We start from the raw sequence: 13,198 nt of genomic DNA, 5'->3' as shown, positions 1-13,198 counted from the left end.
TAACCAGAAACAATACTAATACACTTTATTTTTGTATCGTGCGACTTAAAACATCTCAAGCGTTTGCTTGTAATCATATTTTGTGCTAGGCCTGTCAGCCACCGATTTCACTTAAAGTCATTAGCATTTTCCACATCATTAACATAAAAATTAAAGAGCTCAATTAATTACACGTCCGCTATAGGTGGGTCTCCTTCATACTCAAATGCGCAATCCATCCACAAGCGCAGCGTAGCGGATCACACTAATTGAGCGGCGTTACAAGAAGCATCTGTGAGCAGAAAGCTGAATAAATAGTTGCGAGAGGACAAACAGTGGCAGTCCATTATTTATCATTTAGTAGTTCAGCTCTGCCATCCATCCTAATTCATTTGGATTTCGTTCAAGACTTCCTGTCTGTGGAAAAACACTGCATTGTGTTTTATTTTCAGATGTTTGAGTGCTAGAAAAAGCCCAGAGCTGCATTGTTCTGAGGGATGAAATTCACACTGCTCTCGCATGCGTACGTGAGAGAAAAACGGAGTAAAAGATCAGTCTTTTTAATCAGAAACGCGCTCGCTCTGATAAAATGCAGAGATTCGTATGGCACAATGAGTCTGAGGAACGGCTGAGCATTTGTTTCCTTCCACCAGAGAGACATTGTGCTTGCTAGGAAAGTTTTTTGCAGTGCAAATAGCGTGGAGATGGACGAGCGTTGCATTTTCTCAACGTCTGGGTCTGCCTCTGTGGACCTGGGGGAGAGAAAAAACAGAGAGAACAAAATGCTTCATTTGATATAAATCATGTCTGGAGGCCTATTCGCAACACTGGAGTCAGCGCTGCCCGCTGAACTCAACTCAGCACTGTTACCTCAGTTTAATGTGTAACACATTTGACGTTGACCTTTTTTTTTTTAAACATTTTGAAAGCCGATGATTACTAAATGATTTGCATTATGTATGAAAAGTCTGTCTGAGCAGTGTCGGCTCCAAATTTGCACTCAAGTTAATAATCGTTTAGAGTAAAAGGAACTAATGTGAAAGATTCAAACAGTCAGACTCTTGTATTTGAGATCCTGAATGGATTATGATGTGCATTTACCTTGTTTTTTAATATATTTTCAACACTTTTTCTTACTTGGAAGCCCAAAATACTTATAAATTGTCATTTTAAAGGAACACTACTCTTTATTTTGGAAATTTTACAGCTTTCCTGAAGCCAAACAGGTGAGTTTTACCATTTTTCAATCCATTCAGATGATTTTTGGGTTGGCAGGAGCACTATTAGCTTAGCATAGATCATTGAATCGGATTAGACCATTAGCATCTCACTCAAAAATGACCAAAGAGTTTGCATAACTTTACAGCTCCCCTAAAGTTAAACAGGTGAGTTTTAACATTTTTAAATCCATTCAGGTGATCTTCGGTTTTGTCAGGAGCACTATCAGCTTAGCTTAGCGTAGATCATTGAATCGGATTAGACCATTAGCATCTCGTTAAAAAATGATCAAAGAGTTTGCATAATTTTACAGCTCTCCTAAAGTTAAACAGGTGAGATTTAACATGTTTGAATCCATTTAGAAAATCTCCAGGTCTGGTGGGATCACTTTTAGCTAAGCTTAGCATGGATCATAGAATCAGATTAGACCATTAGCATCTCGCTCAAAAATGTTACCTCAGTTTAAAGTGTAACACATTTGATGTTGACTTTTTTTCAACATTTTGAAAGCTGATGATTTTCAGACGATTTGCATTATGTATGAAAAGTCTGTCTGAGCAGTGACGACTCCAAATTTGCACTCAAGTTAATAATCGTTTAGAGTAAAAAGAACTAATGTGAAAGATTCAAACAGTCAGACTCTTGTATTTGAGATCCTGAATGGATTATGATGTGCATTTACCTTGTTTTTTAATATATTTTCAACACTTTTTCTTACTTGGAAGCCCAAAATACTTATAAATTGTCATTTTAAAGGAACACTACTCTTTATTTTGGAAATTTTACAGCTTTCCTGAAGCCAAACAGGTGAGTTTTACCATTTTTCAATCCATTCAGATAATTTTTGGGTTGGCAGGAGCACTATTAGCTTAGCTTAGCATAGATCATTGAATCGGATTAGACCATTAGCATCTCACTCAAAAATGACCAAAGAATTTGCATAATATTTACATCTCTCCTAAAGTTAAACAGGTGAGTTTTAACATTTTTAAATCCATCAAGATGATCTTCTGGTTTGTCAAGAGCACTGTTAGCTTAGCTTAGCGTAGATTATTGAATCGGATTAGACCATTAGCATTTTACTCAAAAATAACCAAAGAGTTTTCATAGTTTTTACAGCTCTCCTTAAGTTAAACAGGTGAAGTTTACCATTTTTCAATCCATTTAAATGTTTTTTTGGGTTTGGCAGGAGCACTATTAGCTTAGCTTAACAATGATTATTGAATCAGATTAGACCATTAGCATCTCGCTCAAAAATGACCAAAAAGTTTCCATAATTTTTACAGCTCTCCTAAAGTTAAACAGGTGAGTTTTACCATTTTTAAATCCATTCAGATGGTTTTCGGGTGTGGCAGAAGCAATATTAGCTTAGCATAGATCATTAAATTGGATTACACCATTAGCATCTCGTTAAAAAATTATCAAAGAATTTGCATAATGTTACAGCTCTCCTAAAGTTAAACAGGTGAGTTTTAAAATTTTTTAATCCATTCAGATGATTTTCCAGGTTTGCCAGGAACACTATTAGCTTAGCATAGCATAGATCATTGAATCGGATTAGACCATTAGCATCTTGCTCAAAAATGACCAAATAGTTTGCATAATTTTACAGCTCTTCTAAAATAAACAAGTGAGTTTTAACATGTTTGAATCCATTTAGAAAATCTCCAGGTCTGGTGGGATCACTTTTAGCTAAGCTTAGCATGGATCATAGAATCAGATTAGACCATTAGCATCTCGCTCAAAAATATTACCTCAGTTTAAAGTGTAACACATTTGACGTTGACTTTTTGTCAACATTTTGAAAGCTGATGATTTTCAGACGATTTGCAGGATGAATGAAAAGTCTGTCTGTGCAGTGACGACTCCAAATTTGCACTCAAGTTAATAATCGTTTAGAGTAAAAGGAACTAATGTGAAAGATTCAAACAGTCAGACTCTTGTATTTGAGATCCTGAATGGATTATGATGTGCATTTACCTTGTTTTTTAATATATTTTCAACACTTTTTCTTACTTGGAAGCCCAAAATACTTATAAATTGTCATTTTAAAGGAACGCTACTCTTTATTTTGGAAATTTTACAGCTTTCCTGAAGCCAAACAGGTGAGTTTTACCATTTTTCAATCCATTCAGATAATTTTTGGGTTGGCAGGAGCACTATTAGCTTAGCTTAGCATAGATCATTGAATCGGATTAGACCATTAGCATCTCACTCAAAAATGACCAAAGAATTTGCATAATATTTACATCTCTCCTAAAGTTAAACAGGTGAGTTTTAACATTTTTAAAACCATCAAGATGATCTTCTGGTTTGTCAAGAGCACTGTTAGCTTAGCTTAGCGTAGATTATTGAATCGGATTAGACCATTAGCATTTTACTCAAAAATAACCAAAGAGTTTTCATAGTTTTTACAGCTCTCCTTAAGTTAAACAGGTGAAGTTTACCATTTTTCAATCCATTTAAATGTTTTTTTGGGTTTGGCAGGAGCACTATTAGCTTAGCTTAACAATGATTATTGAATCAGATTAGACCATTAGCATCTCGCTCAAAAATGACCAAAAAGTTTCCATAATTTTTACAGCTCTCCTAAAGTTAAACAGGTGAGTTTTACCATTTTTAAATCCATTCAGATGGTTTTCGGGTGTGGCAGAAGCAATATTAGCTTAGCATAGATCATTAAATTGGATTACACCATTAGCATCTCGTTAAAAAATTATCAAAGAATTTGCATAATGTTACAGCTCTCCTAAAGTTAAACAGGTGAGTTTTAAAATTTTTTAATCCATTCAGATGATTTTCCAGGTTTGCCAGGAACACTATTAGCTTAGCATAGCATAGATCATTAAATCGGATTAGACCATTAGCATCTTGCTCAAAAATGACCAAATAGTTTGCATATTTTTACAGCTCTCCTAAAATAAACAAGTGAGTTTTAACATGTTTAAATCCATTTAGAAAATCTCCAGGTCTGGTGGGATCACTTTTAGCTAAGCTTAGCATGGATCATAGAATCAGATTAGACCATTAGCATCTCGCTCAAAAATGTTACCTCAGTTTAAAGTGTAACACATTTGACGTTGACTTTTTGTTAACATTTTGAAAGCTGATGATTTTCAGATGATTTGCAGGATGAATGAAAAGTCTGTCTGAGCAGTGACGACTCCAAATTTGCACTTAAGTTAATAATCGTTTAGAGTAAAAAGAACTAATGTGAAAGATTCAAACAGTCAGACTCTTGTATTTGAGATCCTGAATGGATTATGATGTGCATTTACCTTGTTTTTTAATATATTTTCAACACTTTTTCTTACTTGGAAGCCCAAAATACTTATAAATTGTCATTTTAAAGGAACACTACTCTTTATTTTGGAAATTTTACAGCTTTCCTGAAGCCAAACAGGTGAGTTTTACCATTTTTCAATCCATTCAGATGATTTTTGGATTGGCAGGAGCACTATTAGCTTAGCATAGATCATTGAATCGGATTAGACCATTAGCATCTCACTCAAAAATGACTAAAGAGTTTGCATAATTTTTACAGCTCTCCTGAAGTTAAACAGGTGAGTTTTAACATTTTTAAATCCATTCAGGTGATCCTCGGGTTTGTCAGGAGCACTATTAGCTTAGCTTAGCGTAGATTATTGAATCGGATTAGACCATTAGCATTTTACTCAAAAATAACCAAAGAGTTTTCATAGTTTTTACAGCTCTCCTTAAGTTAAACAGGTGAATTTTACCATTTTTCAATCCATTTAAATGTTTTTTTGGGTTTGGCAGGAGCACTATTAGCTTAGCTTAACAATGATTATTGAATCAGATTAGACCATTAGCATCTCGCTCAAAAATGACCAAAAAGTTTCCATAATTTTTACAGCTCTCCTAAAGGTAAACAGGTGAGTTTTACCATTTTTAAATCCATTCAGATGGTTTTCGGGTGTGGCAGAAGCAATATTAGCTTAGCATAGATCATTAAATTGGATTACACCATTAGCATCTCGTTAAAAAATTATCAAAGAATTTGCATAATGTTACAGCTCTCCTAAAGTTAAACAGGTGAGTTTTAAAATTTTTTAATCCATTCAGATGATTTTCCAGGTTTGCCAGGAACACTATTAGCTTAGCATAGCATAGATCATTGAATCGGATTAGACCATTAGCATCTTGCTCAAAAATGACCAAATAGTTTGCATAATTTTACAGCTCTTCTAAAATAAACAAGTGAGTTTTAACATGTTTGAATCCATTTAGAAAATCTCCAGGTCTGGTGGGATCACTTTTAGCTAAGCTTAGCTTGGATCATAGAATCAGATTAGACCATTAGCATCTCGCTCAAAAATATTACCTCAGTTTAAAGTGTAACACATTTGACGTTGACTTTTTTTCAACATTTTGAAAGCTGATGATTTTCAGACGATTTGCAGGATGAATGAAAAGTCTGTCTGAGCAGTGTCGGCTCCAAATTTGCACTCAAGTTAATAATCGTTTAGAGTAAAAGGAACTAATGTGAAAGATTCAAACAGTCAGACTCTTGTATTTGAGATCCTGAATGGATTATGATGTGCATTTACCTTGTTTTTTAATATATTTTCAACACTTTTTCTTACTTGAAGGCCCAAAATACTTATAAATTGTCATTTTAAAGGAACGCTACTCTTTATTTTGGAAATTTTACAGCTTTCCTGAAGCCAAACAGGTGAGTTTTACCATTTTTCAATCCATTCAGATGATTTTTGGATTGGCAGGAGCACTATTAGCTTAGCATAGATCATTGAATCGGATTAGACCATTAGCATCTCACTCAAAAATGACTAAAGAGTTTGCATAATTTTTACAGCTCTCCTGAAGTTAAACAGGTGAGTTTTAACATTTTTAAATCCATTCAGGTGATCTTCGGGTTTGTCAGGAGCACTATTAGCTTAGCTTAGCGTAGATTATTGAATCGGATTAGACCATTAGCATTTTACTCAAAAATAACCAAAGAGTTTTCATAGTTTTTACAGCTCTCCTTAAGTTAAACAGGTGAAGTTTACCATTTTTCAATCCATTTAAATGATTTTTGGGTTTTGCAGGAGCACTATTAGCTTAGCTTAACGTAGATCATTAATTCGGATTAGACCATTAGCATCTCACTCAAAAATGACCAAAGAGTTTAGATAATTTTCTTTAAGTCATTATGCTTAACTACTATCCTGCAAACCTCTAGATTTCCCCCATTTGTCAGCATGGGAATTTAACTTGTAAAACTTTGTTGTACAGCTTATTTCTTGTTAATGGGGAAATGCATTGGCACAAATGAAGTTAAGAACTGAAACTAACACTTATTGTGTTGTGACTAATTTAAATATCTTAAAAAACAATTGCAAGACCACAAGTCTTTTGCCTTTCCATGATGCATCAAACAACAATCACCGCAACTTCTCGTAAACGCTCAAACACGTTTCAGTGTTAAAAGATGTTTATAGTGTTCATTTTTCTTCTTTTCCACCAAGCAGCGAGCTTGTAAAATTGCTTTTCTGTGATGCCTTCTGCAGGACTATTCAGAAAATATGCACTGAATAGTTTACAAATCACGTGAAAAAAAGCTTTATTAATACTCACATCCTCATTAATAGCTAATTTGGACTGACCTACATTGGTGAAGCAGAAATGCGTGTTAATTTTAACATCAGAGATGACGGTGGTATATTTAAAGCATGAATAGAAATAGCACATTTAAAAGAAGAGCAAAGATATTTACTCTTAATGATGCTTTTTTTTATAATAACTATGCATTTTGTCACCTTACAGCAAAAGGGTGGCTGGTTCTAGTCCCAACTGGGTCAGTTGCCATTTCTGTGTGGACTTTGCATGTTCTCCCCGTGTTGGGTGCTCCGGTTTCCCCCCACAGTCCAAACACATGCGATATAGGTGAACTGAATAAACTAAATTGGCTGCAGTGTATGAGTGTGCATGTGAGAGTGTATGAGTGTTTTCTAGTACTGGGTTGCAGGTGGAAGGGCATCCGCTGTGTAAAACATATAATGGATAAGTTGGCGGTTCATTCCGCTGTGGCGACCCCAGATTAATAAACCGAACTAAGCCAAAAAGAAAATGAATGAATAAATAAATGAATGAATATTAGACTCCAGATAAATAAAAGGACTAGGCCAAAAAGAAAATGAATGAATGAATGAATGAATGAATGAATATTAGACTCCAGATGAATAAAGGGACTAAGCCAAAAAGAAAATGAATGAATGAATGAATGAATGAATATTAGACTCCAGATGAATAAAGGGACTAAGCCAAAAAGAAAATGAATGAATGAATGAATGAATGAATATTAGACTCCAGATGAATAAAGGGACTAAGCCAAAAAGAAAATGAATGAATGAATGAATAAATATTATACTCCAGATGAATAAAAGGACTAAGCCAAAAAGAAAATGAATGAATGAATGAATGAATATTAGACTCCAGATGAATAAAGGGACTAAGCCAAAAAGAAAATGAATGAATGAATGAATGAATGAATGAATGAATGAATATTAGACCCCAGATGAATAAAGGGACTAAGCCGAAGGAAAATGAATGAATGAATGAATGAATGAATATTAGACTCCAGATGAATAAAGGGACTAAGTCAAAAAGAAAATGAATGAATGAATGAATATTAGACTCCAGATGAATAAAGGGACTAAGCCAAAAAGAAAATGAATGAATGAATGAATGAATATTAGACTCCAGATGAATAAAGGGACTAAGCCAAAAAGAAAATGAATGAATGAATGAATGAATATTAGACTCCAGATGAATAAAGGGACTAAGCCAAAAAGAAAATGAATGAATGAATGAATGAATATTAGACCCCAGATGAATAAAGGGACTAAGCCGAAAGAAAATGAATGAATGAATGAATGAATATTAGACTCCAGATGAATAAAGGGACTAAGCCAAAAAGAAAATGAATGAATGAATATTAGACCCCAGATGAATAAAGGGACTAAGCCGGAGGAAAATGAATGAATGAATAAATGAACTATGCATTTGTCTTTATTAGTTACAAAATAAAATGTATAAATGAATTCACTCATTAAGCTTGATGCGTTGCATATTGGGACAGCATGCATATTGATGACTACAAACGTACAAATTTGGCTAAAACAAGGTAGCATATTAAAATTAATTGTTAATTTTTTAATTCCCAAAAAACTGCAACCTAGTAAACAATGTTTACTTCGTTTGTTTTTTACCAGAACATTGGTAACCAGAACAGTGCACAGCATAAATGAGTATATTATATATTAAAAGAGTATATTATATGAGAATAATATTTTAATCAATATCTCAGTGATTATACGTCATATAATTTGGAGCATTTAAACAAGACAGATTTATTAAACGGATATATTTATTAAAGGTGCAGTAGGGGATCTGCCTAAATGCTAACTGGTTAGCATAATATCTTTGAAACACAGCCCCTCCCCTGCTGTTCAAACCCACGCCTCCTGAAATCACGAACACGCACCTTAAAGATGACAGTAAACTTTACAGTACTTTATAATATTACAATTCTGAACGAAAAACTGTATTATATCAGCAGGTTTTCAGTTGTGTAGCAAGATAAACTTGCATAATGTGCAATATTTCATGCATGCAAGGATCGCTGGTTTCACTCTCTCGTACGTTTTGTCCTAAAGCGACTATGCTTAGTGTTGGCTGGTGGCATGCAGGAATTACACTTATTACTAAGCCATATATGGTAACATTGTGAATGATATAGGGAGCGCGTCACAGGCTGTCATTGTTCAAAAAAAAAGGTTACATTAATTTGATGGAATAAAACTGGCTTGAAGTATTATTGTAAATTTATTTATTACATTTTTTATTTACAGAGACTGTAACTGACTTTGACATTTTCTGCAGGAAACTGATCCCGAGTGTCTTTGTTTTTATTGATCGTATGCGGGTGAAGGCTAAGAAACCTGCCAAGCCACACAATAAACATGTTGCCATGACTTATTGGTGATATGATTTTTTACAATGCAGCACCACAGCAAGGTCATAACCTTAAACCTTAGGGCATAAAATGTACTGCACAGGAAAACACTCATGCATTTCAGCCATTTGAAGCATCCTCGGGTTTAGGGTGAGCATACAGTATGTGGCATTTTGTTTTTACAGGACAGGATTTCTATATTGTCTAAAATATCCAGGTTTTGGCTGTTTTCACTGTGCAGACTGATGTTTATATGATAAGAAGTATAGTGAGCAGATGCTTCTTATATTTTCGAATCACTCTTGTGGTAATGTGGTAAAGCGACCTGTCCGTGCATCACTTGAATGTGCGAACAAACAATAATAATAATAAAAATATTAATAATAATAATAATAATGCAATTTTTTAAAAAGTGCCTTGCTTGGCACTCAATGTACATCACAGCAAAATGTATGCGTGATTACATCACTACATACATTCTCTGAAGATTCAACCATGCCCTGCACCACGACTAAAGGTGATAACTGCATTACCACCTTACCGCCACGATGAGATGTCAACCACGGTGATATTGCTATTATGTGGTTATCACCTCCCATTAGTAGTTTACTATTTATTTTCGCTTGGGAAACTTTCAGGATTGTATAGAAAAACAAAATTGAATAAAAATACTAAAAGGCCTGCACTAAATATTTTCCCCTTAAATTACAAATTTATATTACAAAATAATATTTTATATTTAATAAAAATATCATAAAAATAAAAATATCAAGCATCTCAGCCTGCCTGTCAGACATTTCACACTGGATGAAAGATCATCACCTTCAGCTTAACCTTGGAGTAACGATTGATGAGCAACTGAACTTCTCTGACCACATTTCTAGAACTGCTCGATCTTGCAGATTCGCACTCTATAACATCAGAAAGGTCCGACCCTTCCTATCTGAACATACAGTTCAACTCATTGTTCAAGCTCTTGTTCTCTCCAAACTGGATTATTGCAACTCTCTACTAGCCGGGCTTCCAGCTAACTCTATCAAACCTCTTCAGCTGCTTCAGAACGCAGCAGCACGAGTGGTCTCTGATGAACCCAAAAGAGCACGTCACTCCGCTACTCACCCGTTTGCACTGGCTGCCAGTTGCTGCTCGCATCAAATTCAAAGCTCTGATGTTTGCTTACAAAGCGACCTCTGGCTTTGCTCCTTCTTATCTGCTCTCACTTCTGCAGATGTATGTGCCCTCCAGAAACTTGCGTTCTGTGAATGAACGTCGACTCGTGGTTCCATCCCTAAGAGGGAAGAAATCACTTTCCCGAACTCTCGCATTCAATCTGCCCAGTTGGTGGAATGAACTCCCTAACTGCATCAGAACAGCAGAGTCACTTGCTGTATTCAAGAAACAACTAAAAACTCAACTGTTTAGTCTCCACTTTCCTTCCTAATCTGCAACTGCCTCTCTGGCTATACCACTAGCTGTACTCTCTAAAAAAAAAAAAAAAACACATTACTAATGCTTTGCTTTTTAGACTTTACACACCTGAAACTTGTCTATAGCACTTATTCACTGCTGCTCTTATTGTTGTGTAAATTGCTTCCTTGTCCTCATTTGTAAGTCGCTTTGGATAAAAGCGTCTGCTAAATGACTAAATGTAAATGTAATATCCTGTTTTTCATTTCAAGGTTATTTTGTCTTCCGTCAAAAAAAGCAGGCCTACTAACTCAAATCAATCGCTCCACTGAAAATCTTTAATGCACCACTGTAATTCCTATATCACAAACCTCTATCAACTTTTTTTAAACACAAGTGGTTATTTTAAAGATTATGACTTGAGAGGTGATGCGGTGACGCAGTGTGTAACGCTGTAGCCTCACAGCAAGGTCGCTGGTTTGAGCCTCGGCTGGGTCAGTTGGCATTTCTGTGTGGAGTTTGCATGTTCTCCCCGTGTTGTGGTGGGTTTCCTCCAGCTGCTCCGGTTTCCCCCACAGTCCAAACACATGCGCTATAGGGGAATTGATGAACTAAATTAGCCATAGTGTATGTGTGTGAATGAAAGAGTGTATGGGTGTTTCCCAGTGTTGGGTTGCAGCTGGAAGGGTATCCACTGCCTAAAACCTTTGTTGGAAAAGCTAGCGGTTCTTTCTGCTGTGGCGACCCTAGATTAATAAAGGGACTAAGCCGAAAATAAAATGAATGAATCAATATGACTAAAGAATCTGATTTTACCTCAGCGCTGCACTTTTCTCCTTTTCCCCTCCCTCGCAGTGAGTTCAGGTGAGGGAGAGTTGTGAATTACTTAAACTATTCTCAGTCAACAGTCAACAGTGTGTATAATGTCTCAGTGATTAGAGACAACAATCGCATATATGTTGACTTATTTAAAGTCAGCTATAGGCTACTATAGCATATAATAATTTTGTATCAAGAAGTTTTTAAAACTGTGATGCAACAATTACAGAGGAGCATAATTAAATCCCTATTTTCCCTGGAGCTAAACAAGCACTGTACATTTGTGTAACGGATGGGGACTTACAAAAATATACAATTCATTTCTTTTTGTCAGAAGAAAAATATATTGAAATGAATTTTGTTTTGCACAATTTGTATCTTGTAACTACAAAAAAGTGAGCTAGTCTCTGTTGTCTTCCACATTGAGGAGATTTTGGAGGACATTTGGACTCTTCATTTTGAGGAGAAGCTGTTCCACAGGGCCGCTGAACACATCTATTGGCATGCAGTGTTTTGAACAGTACTATAGTAAAGTACTTCAATTAATCTGTTGTGGTAATACTATAGTTGCTATGGTAACACAAGTGTAATATAAATTACCCAGTTCTTTTTAGCCCAGTTCTTTTTTTACAACATAGGGTAAATTATACTACAATTCACCACACTTTACTGTAGTAGAACTACACTTTGTATTTCATTTTATCAGTTCACTATTCTTAATACTACAGCATGCTGAAGCATTCATTAACAAGTTGTAAATAATAGTAGCCTAAAACAAAGGCAGTAACACTCAGAAACACTAGTGTTTATTATAGAATTTACCTTAACCTTTTAGTTTTCAGAGTATTGTTAATAAATAGTATAGCAATATAGAAACCATATCAACATTCTTGGGATAACCTATTTAACAGGAGGATCTCTGGAGAGCAAAAGCACAAAAGGAAGAGAAAACACAAGGCACAAATCGTGAGTCTGCATCATCTGAGGGAGCCAGAGCAGATCATTCGCACATAAGCAGCCAGTGTTTTGAGAGCGCGCGAGAAGTTTTGCACGTGAGCAGCGTTTATTTGAGAGCACGTTCGTATTACATGAATGCGCTCTCGACTTGTAATACTGCGCTTACGACATTCGTCAGTGAAATAACACCATATGCGCGTACGTCCATCTCACGAATCTACTGTCTTCCACCATTTTCACCTAGTTGCTGCTTTACCGCTCGCATTAGGGCTTACTGCGAACTGGGCTGGCCAATAGCCTAGGACCTCGATCACAGAGGCTAAAAAAATTCCACGTTCAAAGTAAAAAGTTCCAATAGCCAGAAGGAGATTATTGACAATCATGGGTATATTCACTAACCACGAACAGGAAATAGAACTACAGTATGTTGCGGCATTTTTTATTTGTTAATGTCTTGCGGGTGAAAAGTTTTTTGTAACGCAAGCTAAATAATAAAAATGTATTAGTAATGACTTACACTACTGCGTTACAGAAAAAAGTAATACGTTACTGTAAAACATTATTTTTGCAATGCATTACTCCCAACACTGTAGATAAGGTCTATCGATTGAAAGGGTTACAGACAATGTAGTAATCGTTAACGTAATATATAAATACCCTAATATATAGGCCTATGTATGTGTGTGTGTGTATATATATATATATATATATATATATATATATATATATATATATATATATATATATATATATATATATATATATATAAATAAATATATATATATATATATATATATATAAATAAATATATATATATATATATATATATATATATAT

The 13,198-nt window shown here is 35.0% G+C and overlaps 1 protein-coding gene across 1 annotated transcript in view; it reads right to left on the bottom strand.

Annotated features, from left to right (window-relative positions):
• Positions 1–8: 8 nt before the first annotated feature.
• Positions 9–13,198, bottom strand: part of si:dkeyp-97a10.3 (uncharacterized protein DDB_G0292186) — a 36,698-nt gene continuing 23,508 nt past the window's right edge. Inside the window, exon 9 of the mRNA XM_056475631.1 lies at positions 9–731. Within this exon, the coding sequence (XP_056331606.1) occupies positions 705–731 (27 nt within the window). The 3' untranslated portion in view covers positions 9–704. The remainder of the gene's footprint in view (positions 732–13,198) is intronic.

The sequence above is a fragment of the Danio aesculapii genome, chromosome 16 (genome assembly GCF_903798145.1).
Source record: "Danio aesculapii chromosome 16, fDanAes4.1, whole genome shotgun sequence".
Lineage (NCBI taxonomy): Eukaryota > Metazoa > Chordata > Actinopteri > Cypriniformes > Danionidae > Danio > Danio aesculapii.
This window is presented reverse-complemented; position numbering and strand designations above follow the sequence as displayed.